Source organism: Procambarus clarkii, chromosome 45 (genome assembly GCF_040958095.1).
Source record: "Procambarus clarkii isolate CNS0578487 chromosome 45, FALCON_Pclarkii_2.0, whole genome shotgun sequence".
Classification (NCBI taxonomy): domain Eukaryota; kingdom Metazoa; phylum Arthropoda; class Malacostraca; order Decapoda; family Cambaridae; genus Procambarus; species Procambarus clarkii.
In genome coordinates, this window is record NC_091194.1 from 21,875,480 (window position 1) to 21,895,251 (window position 19,772).

Genomic DNA, 19,772 nt, shown 5'->3' on the forward strand with positions numbered 1-19,772 from the left:
ACTGTTCATCCATCCAGGGTGGTTGGATATACATGGCTACTATATTACAGTACTGGATAACTTTGGTTATCCATCCAGCCTGGTAGTACTGAATAGTTGGTGTTATCCATCCAGCCTGGGGACTATTGGAGAACTGAGGTTATCCTTCTATCGTATTTTATTATAAATGCAGAAACTAGGTTAAGTAAAAAATGTATAAAGTAAGTATTAAACTAATGTGTGTTATTATTTCAGACATCCACCCTCTGGTATGAGTAAAACGGAACGGCGTAAATTTAGAGAACGAGACCTTGAAAGGGTACAGCGATTAAAGAGTGGACTGTAAGTGGTCACAGTAATTAGTCATTTTGTAATGTACATTTGTTAAGTAGGGGTACCATTTGGGAACACACAATGTGGACAAAAGAAGCCTATTTACATTAAAAGAATGTAGGTCAAGATGGCATCATTTCCTGTCCAGGTTCTTTCCAAGTGTAATGTGTTGAAGGAAGAGAAGAGAAGAAGCCTATACCATCTACAGTTTAAAAAAATATTATAAATTTATGTTTAGAGAGATAAGTAATGCGGGAGGTATAAACTGCTATTGAAATAAGCGCTGAATTATGCAAACAACCATTCATTCATTCTATTATTATTATTATTATTATTGTCTAATCATTTAATGTTTTATTATCTCTGATTTTGTTATTAACCACTGCACTGTGCAACTGCGCACCGCGCCTGCAGGCGGTCGACGGGTGGTGTGCAACGCGCCTCAGGGATCTTGTAGGTATAGTGTACCATTCAAAACTGGCACACGGTGATACGAATACAAAATGGATGCCTAAGGGCCCCAGTGATCGTCTGCCATTTTGAACAAAAAATCCCAGCATGACCCAGGGCCGTGGGGAGCCTCAAGTTTCAAGGAAGCGACCATGTCTAACGCATCGTCCATGAGCTCCCGCTCCACGGTCAGCCACGATCATGCAAAACGTCTCTGAGGAAATACGCGACTTTTGGTATGATGGTGGTGCCATGGATGATAACTTAGTCTACGATCCAGAGAAAGGCCTTACACAGAGGTGTGGTAAGAGTGAGGGAGAGACTGAGGTGGATGATGTCGGGAGTGTGTACAGTACACGCGCCTCGCCCCGGCCTACCTTGCCGCCCTGGGTCAACACTGTTAGTCACCACCACCACTGTGTGAATCATTCTCTGGCTTCAGTGACATAGGCTCCGATACAAGTAGTGTTGATGACCCAAGTACAAGTAGCGAGGGTGTTACTAGACGGGGTTTTGCTGCCTCGGCAAGCCGAGGCAAGCGGCAGCGTGTCACGCGCCCAGAGGACAATGATGACAGTGTTCCCTCGACATCAGGTGTTCATGGTAGGCCTACGATATGCAGAACAGCCTCATCTCCTGCCATACCTATACACGGCTCTAGCACAAAACAAGACATGATACTGTATTCGGGTACAGACGTCGACATACCAGCTCAAGATCCACACAGGTTCTCCGGCAGTGTCATCAAACCCCTCGTGGACCATTGCTGAACAAGACACGTACTGTTCACCGGCATCTACTATACCAGTCCCATGTTGACCAGATACCTCCTGGACCACAACGCAGGCGTATGTGGCACTGTGAAGCCCCACAGGAGGGAAATGCCAGTGTTTGGCATAGGTATTGCAGTGGGTGATTGCCAGCTGCGCAAGTGTGACAAGATGTTATCAATGTCGTGGAGGAACAGACGCGAGGTGAATGTTGACAATTGACACCGGTGCCATGTTGGACAGTGGCAAAGTGCACTTTCAAACACGCTTCCCATTATATAAACCCGGTTGTGTCATAGACTACGTCAACATGCTCCTAGTAGACAAATGTGACATAATGCTTAGTACTGTCGAATGTGTGAGTAAATTTGTGAAGTGGATGAAAAAATCCTTTTTCCACCTCATTGATGTTGCAGTGCTGAACTGCTTCAACATGTATCTAGTAAAATCAAGCGAGAGACCCCCAACACGAACATTCAGTGTTGCTCTAGTGTCCCGACTGCTCGTCAAGTATGGGAAGCCGGGCTCTGTTGCAACGAACGGGGTGCCAGCAACAATGCCACGCAGAGGTCCAGACAGACTGAGGGGTAACTAATAATTTTTGTGTACACATGCTCGAGTATATGCCAGGCACAGCATTACGGGACAAGTGTAAACGTGCCTGTGTTGTTTGCAAGAACACTCAACATCGAGAACACAAGCGAAGATACATTTTCACCTGGTGCGTTGAGTGCAAAGTGCCACTGTGCCCTGTCGGCTCTTTCGCAGCACATTGCTCACTCGCGGAGTTCTGACTGTGTTGGTGAATGTATATAATGTGTGGTACTGTAGTGTGTAAATATTTTGTAAATATACATGATTCAACATGAAACATTGGAAATATGAGCAGTATATGTGGAGACATTTGTGATGCATGTAACAGTGACTTTGGACAGTACGGATGTTCTACTGCTATAATATTGTGTACGTGTTCATTATACATAGGATTGGTAAGAAAAAACAAAACAAAAAAATGCATTTGGAAGTGTATGAAAAAAACAAAATTATTTGTGGCAACTCGCACATCTTGAACTGTCCCTGGGTGTCTATGCCACGGGCGACCACCGAATCGTGACATCACAGCACATTTTCTGGACCCCATTGCGGCCAATGTAAGTCCAATTTCAAGTTTCTCTTTACACACTCGTCATCACGGAGGGGTATTTATCACTAAATAAAAATTCCTGAGAATTTATTTCCTGCACACGTGGGGGGGGGGGGTGCCATATTTAGAGGCTGAGCAGCACAGTGGTTACCTGGAAAGAAGGTTTTTATTGTCACCAGACTAGGCTAGTTTATTGTGCACCTCATACTCATCTTGTGAGTGGAAGTGCAAAAATAATTAAAGAGGGGCACAAAGTCTTAATCAGACATCAGTGGAACTTTTCTCTCAATATCTTATCTCCAACACATTTAAGACAGTAGTTTAGCTGTGTTCCCAGCCATATTGGTGTTAACTTAAATGAGCATGCAGATGCTGCTGCTAAGAAGGCTATCCACACTTGTCCCATTGTCCAGTGACTTCCAACACCACCACACAGCCATATGCCAGGTCTTGGGAACCTAGAATGGGAGATTAACCCTTAAGCTGCTAGGGGGTCCTGAGGAGATTTACACCCCTGTGCGCAAGAAAAAAAAATTATAAAAAATGATTTAGTCTTCTAAAAATGATAATTTGTGTTCCCTGAGCACAGGGAAAAAAAAAATTCACAGGCAACATATTTTGGGCGCAATTGACCGAGGAAGTCTGGCAAAAAGTGGGCATTAACAGAGCTGTCGTCAGAGCCTATCAGCGTCACCCGCGCTGACAGCTGGGAGTTGCCACAAAGATATTATCACTTAATTATTTCAATGTGTCTGATTTTTTCTTATTTTTTTTTTTTTTTTTGAAGTTATATTATTCAATAGTGTGTGATGATATATTTATATAAGAAGGGGTGAATAATCGCTATACTCAAAAGTATGGTGTGCATATTAGTGATTCAATTATGTTCATAAAACAATAAACAAATAGTTTTGCTGTTATTACACTCTATACATACGTTATATATAAGTATCTGCATGTTTTGTTCACCATAACAAACCACTAAGTTGGTATCGCGAGTCAAAAAGTAACGAGGATCGACCGCCACACACCAGCCAGCCACTCATTGCCACTCCCTCAACAACGCCTCACTCGCCCACTTTCACCTCCCACCATCCTGTTTTATATTTTATTCACAATATACAGACTTTATATACAAGTATCTACATGTTTTGTTCACCACAACTGTACAACTAAGCTGATATAGTTAGTTCAGGCACTAAGAGTCATCGCTACACACACAGCTGGCAGCTCCCTCACTCATTCAAGGTCACACGCACTAAACTTTTTCTCCCAACAATACTGTTGCAGTGTTGTTACACTATATACACATACTATATATAAGTAGTATGTGTTTGGCAATAAATCCTCTAATCAAATAAATCTCAAAATAAACAATACCCAAATTTGTAACAAATTAGATGGCAAATTCCTTGGCATTCTCATTGACCACAAGCTGAATTTCCAGGGACACATTCTAAACATACCTAAAAAAGTTTCAAAAACTGTGGGCATTCTTTCTAAGATCAGATATTATGTACCACGCCCTGCCCTGGTGACTCTATTACTCCCTTATCTATCCATATCTCAACTATGGTATTTGTGCTTGGGGCTCTACTACCCAAAATCATTTACGTCCTCTAATTACTCAACACAAAGCTGCTATTAGGACAATATCCAATTCTGGCCCCAGACATCACTCGGTACCCCTATTCAAATCCCTGAATATGTTAGACATTAAGTCACTGCACATTCTCTCATGTGTACTATACATATACAAAACGCTAAATTGTAATGCCAATCCTGATCTCAAAAGCTTCATAGAAGGTTGTAACAGAACCCATGAGCACCACACCAGAAATAAATACAGTTTTGATATTCCTAGAGTACGACTTAATCAAACCAGAAATGCTCTACAAATCAAGGGGCCCAGAATGTGGAATGACCTTCCCAACCATGTTAAAGACAGTACCTCTCTCAACCAGTTTAAGATAAAAACTAAACACTACCTAATAAATTCCCTGTAACCTACCTCACTCCTCTATTGTCAACCCATGTCTGTTATTTTCTTTTTTTTTTTAATCAACACTGTTTGTCAACCTATTGTATTTGTGCTGCTTTTTCAGTCATGTTCCCCCTTTTTTTTATCTTTATTTGTATTTGTTCTCAACACTTTTTATTCTTTATGCTCAATTAGTATTAAGTTCTAGATATTAATGTTTTTCTTGCCCGAAACGCATTGCGTAATAGTGGCTTTAGGCATTGTATGTACTAGCTCTATCTATATATCAATCCATTAATGTAACATCACTTGTATGTATATACCTTACCTGAATAAACATCTGAATCATCTGAATCTAAGTATCTACATGTTGTATGCACTGTAACTGAACACCTAAGCTTGTAGAGTGCCCAAAGTTCATAGTGGCCACCCTCTACACAGCCAGACAAATCATGCAGACGACGTCTCCTCTGTCACCCAAATGGCTCCTCCCAACATAATCCTTTTGCTGTTATTACACTAATACACACATTATATATAAGTATCTTCATGTGTGTTCACCACAGAGAACCACTGAGCTGGTATGGTGAATGCAGACAATAACAGGTGGCCACGCAGTCAGTAAACAATGCTATCTCCCTCCGTTCCTCAGCATCACTCCTCCCTAAACGCTAATTACGTCAACAATGCTGCTATTACCACAATCCTGGTCATTTTTATCACATTCAGGGATCATCTGTAATATTGTCAGCGCTAAATAATAGCAGTTATATATTTATTGACATTTTTCGGCGATGCTGTGGTCACAAGCTGAACAGCAATGCTGTTCGCTCATGCTGCGTGTGCCAGCCTTGGTTGCTCCAACAGTACTGTGGCTCTCACACCTGAGAATATTGCCCACGATTTAAAAAAAAAATGGCGTCTGTTTACAAGAGCCCTGAGGAAGCTAATGTGAACCCCGTGTAGCCGCAGGCCATTTGAATCGTGCCTGGCACACTATGGCGTATATATACGCCATGCGCACCGTGGGATATGTTACTCATGGCGTATATATACGCCATGCGCAGTTTAAGGGTTAAGTGTAGTGCCTAACCCAGTCACCCCTCACACCCCAGGTTTTCTTCCCTGGAGTGTTTGGGACACTCCCTTCAGGGGGTGGTTCTTGTCCTTTGGGTAAACCGGTGGTCTTTGACTGTTTCCTTGAGTTGGGAGTGTTGAGTGTTTGTCTGGGGGGGATATGCACTGTGGTTTGTGTATCCAGTTACAGATAGACAGTTCAGCTACAGATAGACAACATTAACATAAGTAATAAAAATGATGGAAAGTTTGAAGACCAGACCACACACTAGAATGTGAAGGGACGACGACATTTCGGTCCGTCCTGGACCATTCTCAAGTTGATTGTGATGAGTAAGTAGGCAATAAATAGGCACAAGAGATGAGGAGCGAAGCAAGGTGTAGTAGAGGGGCTAGTAGTAGGAACTGCAGAGGGCCTATTGGCCCATATGAGGCAGTTCCTATTATAACCACCGAAAGAGAAGGAGAAAATAATGAGAAGAGGGAACGTAGGAGAAGACAATGAACAGAAAAAAGAGAAAGGAAAGAGAAAGAAAGGTAAATGGAAAGGGTAAGCTTATGTAAGGTCACATTTGTTAGAAAGATTAGAGCATTTGATTATATACTGTGAAAGGGAAGAGTCCACAGCAACAAAGCCAGGACTCGAGTTCATGTTGGGTACATTGGGTATTAGAGCCGATTCAACAAGATGGCGTCTGTGTAGAGTAGAGGCAGGAAAGATTATTTTGGAGGAAGACCAATCAATGGGATGATTAGAATCCCTCACATGGCAGAAGAGAGCATTGTTAGTGTCTGCAGACTTAACACTTCTCTTGTGTTCAAGTCTGTCATTCAGTGTGCGGCCAGTTTCGCCAAAGTATTGGAGAGGACAAGATGAACAGGAAATAGAGTAGACACCAGCAGCATTAGAAGCAGGAGGAGCAGTGTGAACTAGATTGCTACGAAGTGTGTTAGTTTGACGAAAGGCGAGCTTAATGTCAAGAGGACGAAAGGTATTGGTAAAAGTTTTGAGTTCAGATATGAAGGGAAGGCATAGTACAGTGCTACTAGTGCTGGAAGCAGGTTTAGGATGAAACCTGAATAAAAACCTAAATAAAACCGAAAATATACTGTAATATGATAGACATCTGCTATTTGAGAAATTATTTGTTATTGGAACAACTCCAGCGTGAGCGAGTGGACGGGTCTAATCCCTGTACATACAGCACCATGCGTTTCTTGTTTCATTTCGTCACCACAGTTCAGTGACTATGACTTCGAAATAATAAAATTAATAAATCGGTTCTAAAATAAGTTTTTTTATCTCTTATTATCTTAATAATGTTACTAATCTAAATATATAACCTAAAAATATATAATATGATGTAAATCCAATATTTGAGATAAATTTGTTACTGGATCTGGCTTAAACACCAGCCTACTGGAGGGTGTATAGACCTAGTCTGCATTCATACAGTAGGCACCCAGTGCCATTAGCTTTGTCTGTGTGCGAGTGACGTGTTTGTCCGCCGGTGAAAGAATAATCGTGGAATTTACCATTTTTTTGACTACAGCTTTATTAATATACAAGATGTCTCAAGGGCTTGCTAATCGTGCTGTATCTACAAAGAGGAAGAGAAGTTTTTTATCCATTGAGCAGAAATTAGACATGATAGAAAAACATGAACGTGGCTACTCTGTTACTCGGCTGGCAGCAGAATTTAATGTCGGGAAAAGTACGGTGTGAGATATCAAGAGACAGAAAGATGATATTAGGAAGTTTCTTGCTTCGAGTGATAGTGGTGCATTAAATAAAAGGAAAACAATAAAAGGTTCTGCAAATACAAATTTGGACGAAGCTGTGTATAAATGGTTTAACCAGGAACGCTCTGTGGGGATGCCACTTGGCGGCGACGCCATTAAGACAGCAGCCGATAAATTTGCACAAAAGATGAACATTCCAGATTTTCGAGCAAGTGAAGGATGGTTGCAAAGATTTAAGAATAGACATAATATTAAGAACAGGAAAGTTTGTGGAGAATCATTAAGTGCAGATACAGATTCAGTCGAGCCATTTAAGCGTAAATTAAATGATTACATAATAACAAATGATCTAGGCGTTTTCAGGTATACAATGCCGATGAAACAGGCTTTAATTGGAAATGCTTGCAGAGCAACACTTTGGCATCTAGGCTAGATGAGTGTGTTCCTGGCCGTAAGGTAAACAAAGAAAAAGTTTGCCATGCTGTGTGCAAATGCAGACGAAAGTCACAGAACAAAGTCCGCCATTGTGGGGAAGTCAAAAAACCCACGTGCTTTGAAAAATTTAATGAACAAGCTACCTGTGGTCTACTACAGCTCTAAAACAGCTTGGTTTACTGGAGATATTTTTGTAGACTGGTTCAAAAATCATTTTTGCAAAGAAGTAAGAGATTTTCAGATAAAGAAGTGTGGAGTGAGACGGAATGATGTCAAGGCATTACTCTTGGTTGACAATGCACCAGCTCATGTAGGGCTCGACACATTAACGTCACATGATGGACGCATCAAATGTATGGCCTTGCCTCCCAATACCACCTCTCTGATCCAGCCAATGGATATGGGTGTTATATATGCAATGAAAAGGCTCTACAAACGAGCAATGAATAAAGAAATCATGGTGGTGTTTGAGTCAGATGAAGACAAAAGACAAGGAACCGATTCGCGAGGTCAAGCAACACTGGAACGTTACAAAAAATACTCGATTAAGGAAGCCATTTACAACTGGGCTAAAGTTTGGGATGAAGTTCAAGAGTCAACATTAAGAAATTGTTGGAAAAAAACTCCTGTTGCTTGATTATGCTGAAGAAGTGACTGAGGGAGAAAGGGATTTTGAAGGATTTTCAAATGATATTTATCAAGAACTGCGTGCCGCTGGTGAGGTGGAGTTGACGCTGAATGGAGTGGTTAGATATTGATGCAGTCGATCCACCCATTGGTCATTTAACAGATGATGAGATTATACAAAATGTTACTGGCACTGTTGATGACGACAGAGAGAAAGATGAGGATGAGAATGATAGCAGTTTACAATCTGCTGTGTGTGCCGACGCATTGTTCTATGTTGAAAAACTCCTTGATATTGTTTCACAAACTGACAATCCAGAGCTACCAGGCTTTTATCAACACCTAGGACGATTAAAGATGTTTGTCTCAAGGACATGACAAAAAGAAGGAAACAAATGAAAATGAGTCAATATTTTTCACAAACTAGCAGAAAATCCACCAGCACAGCCGTACCCAGCACCAGCACAGCCGTACCCAGCACCAGCACAGCCGTTCCCAGCACCAGCACAGCCGTACCCAGCACCAGCACAGCCGTACCCAGCACCAGCACAGCCGTACCCAGCACCAGCACAGCCGTACCCAGCACCAGCACAGCCGTACCCAGCACCAGCACAGCCGTACCCAGCACCAGCACAGCCGTACCCAGCACCAGCACAGCCGTACCCAGCACCAGCACAGCCGTACCCAGCACCAGCACAGCCGTACCCAGCACCAGCACAGCCGTACCCAGCACCAGCACAGCCGTACCCAGCACCAGCACCAGCAAAGCTGATGCAAACATCTAAAAACATAGTGTGTGAAGTGAACAATTAGAATAAGTGTTAAATTTAAGTGTGTACATAGTGTTAAAATTAAAGTTGCAGTAATTCTAGTGTACAATAGTTTTCATGAACTGTGGACCACGATTTTTTTTAAAGATGGTGTCTGTTTGCGAAAGACCTGAGGAAGCTGATGTGAACCCGATGTAGCTGCGGGAGTTTTGAATGGAACGTGAAAAATAAAAATATCTGGGGAGCATAGTGCACCCCAGACGTTGGCATGCAGGTGCATTGCGCAGTTAAAGGGTTAATCAAACTAGACATGCTTTACAAATCAAGGGACCCAGAATGTGGAATGACCTTCCCAATCATGTTCAAGACTGTACCCCTCTCAACCAGTTTAAGATAAAAATTAAGTACTACCTTATTAACTCCATGTAACCTACCTCACCCCCAAAATGTCAACCCATGTCTACTATTTTAATCATTGCTGTTTGTTGACCAAATTGTATTTTTGCTATTTTTTCTGCCATGTTCCCCCCCCCCCCTTTTTTTTTTCTCTACACAATTTATACTTAAATCTCAATTAGTACTGTATTAAGTTTTAGTCTCGGTGTTTTTCCTGCCCAAAACGCTTCGCGTAATAGTGGCTTTAGGCATTGTATGTACTAGCTCTATCTATAAATCCATCAATGTTTTGTATCTCACCTTGTATGTATGTAGTTTACCTGAATAAATATTTGATTTGATTTGACACTCAACACTTCTCCCTCCCTCCCTTCCTGACCGACTCCCTCCCTCCCCTCCCTCCCTTCCTGACCGACTCCCTCCCTCCCCTCCCTCCCTCCCTCCCTTCCTGACCGACTCCCTCCCTCCCCTCCCTCCCTCCCTCCCTTCCTGACCGACTCCCTCCCTCCCCTCCCTCCCTCCCTCCCTTCCTGACCGACTCCCTCCCTCCCCTCCCTTCCTGACCGACTCCCTCCCTCCCCTCCCTCCCTTCCTGACCGACTCCCTCCCTCCCCTCCCTCCCTTCCTGACCGACTCCCTCCCTCCCCTCCCTCCCTCCCTTCCTGACCGACTCCCTCCCTCCCCTCCCTCCCTTCCTGACCGACTCCCTCCCCTCCCTCCCTCCCTTCCTGACCGACTCCCTCCCTCCCCTCCCTCCCTTCCTGACCGACTCCCTCCCTCCCCTCCCTCAATTCCTGACCGACTCCCTCCCTCCCCTCCCTCAATTCCTGACCGACTCCCTCCCTCCCTCCCCTCCCTCAATTCCTGACCGACTCCCTCCCTCCCTCCCTCCCTCCCCTCCCTCAATTCCTGACCGACTCCCTCCCTCCCCTCCCCTCCCTCCCCTCCCTCAATTCCTGACCGACTCCCTCCCTCCCCTCCCCTCCCTCCCCTCCCTCAATTCCTGACCGACTCCCTCCCTCCCCTCCCCTCCCTCCCCTCCCTTCCTGACCGACTCCCTCCCTCCCCTCCCTTCCTGACCGACTCCCTTCCTGACCGACTCCCTCCCTCCCCTTCCTCCCTGACCGACTCCCTCCCCTCCCCTCCCTCCCCTTCCTCCCTGACCGACTCCCTCCCCTCCCCTCCCTCCCTTCCTGACCGACTCCCTCCCCTCCCTTCCTGACCGACTCCCTCCCTCCCCTCCCTCAATTCCTGACCGACTCCCTCCCTCCCCTCCCTCAATTCCTGACCGACTCCCTCCCTCCCCTCCCTCAATTCCTGACCGACTCCCTCCCTCCCCTCCCTCAATTCCTGACCGACTCCCTCCCTCCCCTCCCTCAATTCCTGACCGACTCCCTCCCTCCCCTCCCTCAATTCCTGACCGACTCCCTCCCTCCCCTCCCTCAATTCCTGACCGGACTCCCTCCCTCCCCTCCCTCAATTCCTGACCGACTCCCTCCCTCCCCTCCCTCAATTCCTGACCGACTCCCTCCCTCCCCTCCCTCAATTCCTGACCGACTCCCTCCCTCCCCTCCCTCAATTCCTGACCGACTCCCTCCCTCCCCTCCCTCAATTCCTGACCGACTCCCTCCCTCCCCTCCCTCAATTCCTGACCGACTCCCTCCCTCCCCTCCCCTCAATTCCTGACCGACTCCCTCCCTCCCCTCCCCTCCCTCCCCTCCCTTCCTGACCGACTCCCTCCCCTCCCCTCCCTCCCCTCCCTTCCTGACCGACTCCCTCCCCTCCCCTCCCTCCCCTCCTTCCCCTCCCTTCCTGACCGACTCCCTCCCTCCCCTCCCTTCCTGACCGACTCCCTCCCCTCCCCTCCCCTCCCTTCCTGACCTACTCCCTCCCTTCCTGACCGACTCCCTCTCTCCCCTCCCCTCCCTTCCTGACCGACTCACTCCCCTCCCTTCCTGACCGATTCCCTCCCCTCTCCTCCCTCCCCTCCCTGACCGACTCACTCCCCTCTCCTCCCTCCCCTCCCTTCCTGACCGACTCACTCCCCTCCCTTCCTGACCGATTCCCTCCCCTCTCCTCCCTCCCCTCCCTCCCTTCCTGACCGACTCCCTCCCTCCCCTCCCCGACCGACTCCCTCCCTCCCCGACCGACTCCCTCCCCTCCCCTTCCCTTCCTGACCGACTCCCTCCCCTTCCCTTCCTGACCGACTCCCTCCCCTCCCTTCCTGACCGACTCCCTCCCTCCCCTCCCTTCCTGACCGACTCCCTCCCTCCCCTCCCTTCCTGACCGACTCCCTCCCTCCCTCCCTTCCTGACCGACTCCCTCCCTCCCCTCCCTTCCTGACCGACTCCCTCCCTCCCCTCCCTTCCTGACCGACTCCCTCCCTCCCCTCCCTCAATTCCTGACCGACTCCCTCCCTCCCCTCCCTTCCTGACCGACTCCCTCCCTCCCCTCCCTTCCTGACCGACTCCCTCCCTCCCCTCCCTTCCTGACCGACTCCCTCCCTCCCCTCCCTTCCTGACCGACTCCCTCCCCTCCCTTCCTGACCTACTCCCTCCCTTCCTGACCGACTCCCTTCCTCCCCTCCCTCCCTCCCCTCCCTCCCTCCCCTCCCTCCCCTCCCTCCCCTCCCTTCCTGACCGACTCCCTCCCCTCCCTTCCTGACCGACTCCCTCCCCTCCCTTCCTGACCGACTCCCTCCCCTCCCTTCCTGACCGACTCCCTCCCCTCCCTTCCTGACCGACTCCCTCCCCTCCCTTCCTGACCGACTCCCTCCCTCCCCTCCCTTCCTGACCGACTCCCTCCCTCCCCTCCCTTCCTGACCGACTCCCTCCCTCCCCTCCCTTCCTGACCGACTCCCTCCCTCCCCTCCCTTCCTGACCTACTCCCTCCCTTCCTGACCGACTCCCTCCCCTCCCCTCCCTTCCTGACCGACTCCCTCCCCCTCCCCTCCCTTCCTGACCGACTCCCTCCCCTCCCCTCCCTTCCTGACCGACCCCCTCCCCTCCCCTCCCTTCCTGACCGACTCCCTCCCTCCCCGACCGACTCCCTCCCCGACCGACTCCCTCCCCTCCCTTCCTGACCTACTCCCTCCCTTCCTGACCGACTCCCTCTCTCCCCTCCCCTCCCTTCCTGACCGACTCACTCCCCTCCCTTCCTGACCGATTCCCTCCCCTCTCCTCCCTCCCCTCCCTGACCGACTCACTCCCCTCCCTTCCTGACCGATTCCCTCCCCTCTCCTCCTTCCCCTCCCTTCCTGACCGACTCACTCCCCTCCCTTCCTGACCGATTCCCTCCCCTCTCCTCCCTCCCCTCCCTTCCTGACCGACTCCCTCCCTCCCCTCCCCGACCGACTCCCTCCCTCCCCGACCGACTCCCTCCCCTCCCCTTCCCTTCCTGACCGATTCCCTCCCCTCTCCTCCCTCCCCTCTCCTCCCTGACCGACTCCCATACCTCCCCTCCCTTCCTGACCGACTCCCTCCCCTCCCTTCCTGACCGACTCCCTCCCCTCCCCTCCCCTCCCTTCCCGACCGACTCCCTCCCCGACCGACTCCCTCCCTGACCGACTCCCTCCCCGACTCCCTTCCCTCCCTTCCTGACCGACTCCCTCCCCTCCCTCCCTCCCCTCCCTTCCTGACCTACTCCCTCCCTTCCTGACCGACTCCCTTCCTCCCCTCCCTCCCTCCCCTCCCTCCCTCCCCTCCCTCCCCTCCCTCCCCTCCCTTCCTGACCTACTCCCTCCCTTCCTGACCGACTCCCTCCCCTCCCTTCCTGACCGACTCCCTCCCCTCCCTTCCTGACCGACTCCCTCCCTTCCTGACCGACTCCCTCCCCTCCCTTCCTGACCGACTCCCTCCCCTCCCTTCCTGACCGACTCCCTCCCCTCCCTTCCTGACCGACTCCCTCCCTCCCCTCCCTTCCTGACCGACTCCCTCCCCTCCCTTCCTGACCGACTCCCTCCCTCCCCTCCCTTCCTGACCGACTCCCTCCCTTCCTGACCGACTCCCTCCCCTCCCTTCCTGACCGACTCCCTCCCCTCCCTTCCTGACCGACTCCCTCCCCCTCCCCTCCCTTCCTGACCGACTCCCTCCCCTCCCCTCCCTTCCTGACCGACCCCCTCCCCTCCCTTCCTGACCGACTCCCTCCCTCCCCGACCGACTCCCTCCCCGACCGACTCCCTCCCCTCCCCTCCCTTCCTGACCGACTCCCTCCCTCCCCGACCGACTCCCTCCCCGACCGACTCCCTCCCCTCCCCTCCCTTCCTGACCGACCCCCTCCCTTCCCTCCCCGACCGACTCCCTCCCTCCCCGACCGACTCCCTCCCCTCCCCTCCCCTCCCTCCCCGACCGACTCCCTCCCCGACCGACTCCCTCCCCGACCGACTCCCTCCCCGACCGACTCCCTCCCTTTCTGACCGACTCCCTCCCTTTCTGACCGACTCACCCACTCCCTCACCGACTCCCTCCTTTCCTTAGGGAGGGAATTATGGACAGTTGAACTGTGACGTTTAAGGAGTTTGTGTATAGGATGTGGGGGCCGGTGAGGGAGGTGTGTCGGTGGTGGGGGGAGGGACGGGCTCACTCGGAGAACTCTGAGTGTTTGTTGTTTTATTGTTGTTTCGCTGATGTTTAATAGCCATAAATTCCAGGTACTCGGATACAGTAAAAATGAGAACCTTAACCCTTAACATGCTCGGGGTCTAATATCCTGCTATCCACACAGGCGCATGTCATTTTGAAAAAAAAAAAAAAAAAAATTTTATGCTAATCTGTTAAGTTCTGTTCACTGATCACGGGAAAAATAAAAAAAAATTCTATTGTACTTACTTTTGTTGCAATAGAGCCGAGAAGCTCGGTGATGACGTCACAATCTGCATGTTCACTCATGCAGTACACGCCCGGGAGATGTTGGGCGCGGTCCTCAAACAGCCAGAGTTGCCACAAATATATTTTCGCGCTATTTATTTACAATGTCTAAGCGCATTTTATCTAATTTTTTATCACTAATTGTGTTTCAAATACTGTTTGAACATATTTTGTATCAATAATTGTTGCATATTTGAGTATACACAGGCGCACACAAATGTTTTCAATTACGGCAATATAATATGTCATTACAGTCTATTATATTGTATGTTCTGCTTATATTTGTATATATTTACACACACGCACACGCTATCTGCTTATATGTTTACATATTTACACACTCGCACACGCTATACACACTTTGAAGCACACTTAGAAGATTTCTAGACTGTGGTAGTCATTGAAGCAGTCGACAGCACATAATGGGATACCACACGTTTCACACCATGTTTGCACAAGCTTCCGTTTCTTGTCTCTACGTGTCGTTGTTTTACACACCAAGCAATCACGTTGGGCTATTGCACGCTTCACACCAGGTGGCAAATACTTAAGTTTGTGTGCTAGGAAGCCTTCAGTGTGAGCGAGGCGTGGAGTACCAGCATGCTGCAACAGTGGGTTTATGATGGGCCGCTGAATACCTGGGACATCTTTTGCAAACTTTCCTAATAACTGTATTGCAGCATCAAATACAAAGTCACGGAAAGTGGGCTTACGTCCAGTTCTCACAAGGTACATGTTGAAACAGTTCAGCATGCTCATGTCCACAAGATGGAAGAACACTTTTTTCGTCCACCTACATGTCTTCCGCACACACTCTGCAGTGCCAATCATCATGTCTGATTTATCAATCAACCGCATGTTGATATTATAGTCTAAAACACAGTCTGGCTTATATAGTGGTGCGTTTGTTTTATGGCTCACTTTCCCACTGTTCACCATTGTTCCATCATGAATTGTTGTCAACAAGTTCACCTCTCTTTTGTCTTTCCACCGAACTGACAGAATGTTATCACTTTTCCTTCTCTGACACTCACCAACTGCAATGTCGTTGTCAAACACAGGCATTTCCCTTCGTTGTGGCTTTACTGTACCAACCAATCCGGTTCTATTTTCTAGCAAGAACCGAGCTAGCAAGGGACTTGTATAGTAATTATCTGTGTATAAAATGTGTCCCTTGTTCATCCACGGAGCCATGATGGTCTTCACTACACTCCCCGAGAATCCATGTTCGTCGTTACCGGGAATGTCTACATCACTAGCCGAGTACAGAATCATGTGTAACACGTATCCTGTCTCACAATCACAAAGAACAAAAAATTTCAGGCCAAATCGGTTTCGTTTTGAGGGAATGTACTGTTTGAATGGAACACGTCCCTTGAAAAGTATGAGAGATTCATCAACCACCAGCTTCTGTGCTGGTACGTAAAAATCTCTGAATTTTCCAATAACATCGTTCATGTAGTGCCTCACTCGCCACAGTCTATCATCAGGTGTTCGGTCCTGAACACTTCCAAAATGTAGACACCTGAGGAGTATCTGAAACCTGTCTCGTGACATATATTTCCCGAATAAAGGTGTTGGTATTGTCTTGTCCTTGCTCCAGTAGTCATTTATTGCATGTTTGTGACAGTGCTTCATCAACAAACAGAGTGCCAAAAACACATACATTTCCGCCACTGTGGAATTTTTCCAACGCTGCAGTCGTGAAAATTCTGTGATTTCCCTCTCAATCAGGTAAGCAGCATGCAGGTTCGTTTGGTGTACAATGTATTCCATGAGTGGTTCATCATAGAATGCTGTAAAATATTCCATCTCAGCCATGTCCTCACCTTGATTAGGGAAAAGGTTTGTAATCCCTACATCTTTATCGTCAAAGTGAGGAATATTAGGAATAAAATCGTCACCATCACTCCACTCAAGTATACCAGGCGTCCTGCGAGATGCAGAGGAAAGACGGCAAGGAAGCGATGCATACCGGTGACCAGGAGCTGAATACCGTCTGCGAGAAGCACGGCGGCTACGTGCACGTGAGGTGGGTGCACGTGAGGTGGGTGCACGTGAGGTGGGTGCACGTGAGGTGGGTGCACGTGAGGTGGATGCACTTGAGGTGGATGCACTTGAGGTGGATGCACGTGAGGTGGATGCACGTGAGGTGGATGCACGTGAGGTGGATGCACGTGAACACGAGGGTCTTGGTCCCTCATGTGGTGCCATGCGGTGGCGCTTGGCCGGGCGAGATGCTGCTGACGCGACAATTTCTCGCCCAGTTACACCACTGGTACCAGCCACAGGCTCAATAAAACTTTGATCTGAGTTACTAAACCCAGAAAAGGAGTCACCTCCCTCTGACTCGTCACCCTCAAACAGAAAATATCCACAGGAACTGTGAGGTCGTGGTAGAATTGGGGTAGAAAATGGGCGAGGAGGTATGGGAGAGCGTATAGGCCTCGCCATGGCATGGCGGTCATTCTCACTTTCACTGCTGCTGCTACTATCTCCCGACAACTGTGTATAATCTTCATCGTTGTCTGAATCGTCAAACACACTTTCTTCACCTTCAGAGAATAATTCGTGGGCTATTTGCTCTGGGGTGAGGGACTGAGTGGTGCGTGCCCGTGAGGCGTTTGACCGTGCGCTCGCCATGGTGACTCTCGCTAAACTGAGGCCTCCCATGCCATCGAATCGTGAGCTGGATTTTTTTTCAAAATGGCCGCTGTTTACTAGAGCCCCTGGGCAGCGTATGGGACCCCCAGCTACACCGCGGGCCATTCAAATCGTGCGCGGTACCCATACACTTCATATGAAGTGAAGCGCAGTTGACTGGTAAAACGATTTACACTTCATATGAAGTGATGCGCACTTTAAGGGTTAAACATAATGCAGGGTACAAAAGGCAATCAAATTTGTCCATAGTTGGAAAGCAACATGTAAAGGATTTGGGAATAATGATGTCTGACGACCTAAATTTTAGGGAGCATAACCAAGCAAATATTGTGGCAGCCAGGAAAATATTATGGATTACAAGAACCTTCAAGTCCAGAGATCCCATCACAATGGTTGTACTCTTCAAATCATTTGTGCTGTCCTATCTTGAGTACTGCTCAGTACTCGCTTCCCCATTCAGAGCAGGAGAGATTGCTGAAATAGAGGGAGTACAGAGAATATATACGGGATACATAAACGAGATAAAGCGTCTAAATTATTGGGATCATCTCAAAGCTCTCCGTATGTACTCGCTAGAAAGACGACGGGCTATATATCACATGATATACGCTTGGAAAATACTGGAGGGCCAGGTCCCAAATCTGCACAGTAAAATAACATATTGGACTGAACGATATGGAAGAAAATGCAGAATAGAACCAGTAAAGAGCAGGGGTGCCATAGGCACAATTAGAGGGAACTGAATAAACATCAGAGGTCCACATCTGTTCAACATACTCCCAGCGAGCATAAAAAATATTGCCAGAACAACAGTGGACATCTTCCGACCCTCGACTATCTCCCGACTAGATAGTTTCCTCCAAGGAGTGTCGGATCAACCGGGTTCTGGTGGGTATGTGGGCCTGCAGGCTGCTGCAATCAACAGCCTAGTGGACTAAACTCAAGTGAAGCCTGGCCTCGGGCCGGGCTTGGGGAGTAGAAGAACTCCCTGAATCTCATCAACCAGGTACACTCACCACCGGTAGCCAGAATTGTTTCTTAAATTCTAGATGTACAGTACAATATCATATACTTTTGGTTACAGATTTTGTTTAGCAATATTATTAGGATAATAAAAAGTTATAAAAATACTTTTCATGAATGCTTTATTGTATTAGATGGAAATTCTCCAGGCTGGCAATCTACTGCCACCTACAGTTTGCAACTGGTACTCTGAGAGAGAACTCTATCAACATCAGAGGTCCGAGACTGTTCAACACGCTTCCACTACACATAAGGGGCATAACTGGCCGACCCCTCACAGTGTTCAAGAGAGAACTGGATAAGCACCTCCAAAGGATACCTGATCAACCAGGCTCTGACTCGTACGTCAGGCTGCGAGCAGCCGCGTCCAACAGCCTGGTTGATCAGTCCGGCAACCAGGAGGCCTGGTCGACGACCGGGCCGCGGGGACGCTAAGCCCCGGAAGCACCTCAAGGTAACCTCAAGGTACAGAAGGATCTCTTGGGGAGGGAAGGAGGGAAAGTGAATGTGGGCAGGACAGAGGAAGTGAGCAGCAGTGAGGGGTGATTACCTTCCTGATGGTGGTGTACAATTAGTGTTAGGCCACTGTTCCGGCCAAATACTCACTTTTCCAGCTCTCGTGGACATTTTGGCCGGATAGAGATAAATTTATCCGGCCATGATTTTAGTCGGATAAGGTCGTTTTCCAGATGGTCGGATTCTGGATAATCGCGTGTCTGCCGTATGTAGCCAAGCTTGTGAAGTGTAAGGTAGTCTTGAAAAGATTATATGAAAAGATCAATTTGTAAGGTAGTCTTGAAAAGATTGCTATGTAAGGTATCCTGGAAGAGATTCTGGTATTCTGGAAGAGATTCAGCTATTCATGAGAAGATCTATGGAAAACACTACCATGGCAGCCACTAACACTGTTCCTCTATTCTACTTGTATCAGATGCATCATCACTGAACCCAAAAAACTATTCATCTACTGTATGGCTTTTGACATAATTAATCTATATAATCTATAAAAATATAAAAATGGGAGATAACATGGATGAGCATGGGGTGGTGCTCGGCTACTACTGGATACACTTGCTGTATCATCCTCATCGCTGCTGTATTACTTGCATCCAACCTTTGTGTTGGGTCCTTGTTGTGCCTAGCTTCATCAATATCAATACTTTTATGAACATCTGTATTGATGGTAATTTGGGTAAACTTGACACCCAAAAGACTGGCAAGAAAATTGCAGGCCCATGGAATAAATGGCAAGATATTAGAATGGATAAAACAATGGTTGAAAGAAGGAAAATAAACGGTTGTGCTAAGTGGAAACTAATTTGAATGGAGAAATGTGATAAGTTGGGTGACACAAGCGATTTTGGGATTTACCCATTTTGTCATAAGCATCAGTGACATAGATAAGAATATTACAAACCACATCATAAAATTTGCAGACGACAGATTTATGGTAAAGTGGCAAATGATGATATAGAAGCCTTACAAAGAGATCTACATGAACTCCACAAATGGTCA

At 47.9% G+C, this 19,772-nt stretch overlaps 1 protein-coding gene across 1 annotated transcript in view; it reads left to right on the forward strand.

Annotated features, from left to right (window-relative positions):
- The first annotated feature begins 230 nt into the window (after nt 1-230).
- The window catches only part of LOC138350479 (uncharacterized), a 76,835-nt gene continuing 57,293 nt past the window's right edge, over nt 231-19,772 (forward strand). The window contains exon 1 of the mRNA XM_069301497.1: nt 231-321. Within this exon, the coding sequence (XP_069157598.1) occupies nt 251-321 (71 nt within the window). The 5' untranslated portion in view covers nt 231-250. The remainder of the gene's footprint in view (nt 322-19,772) is intronic.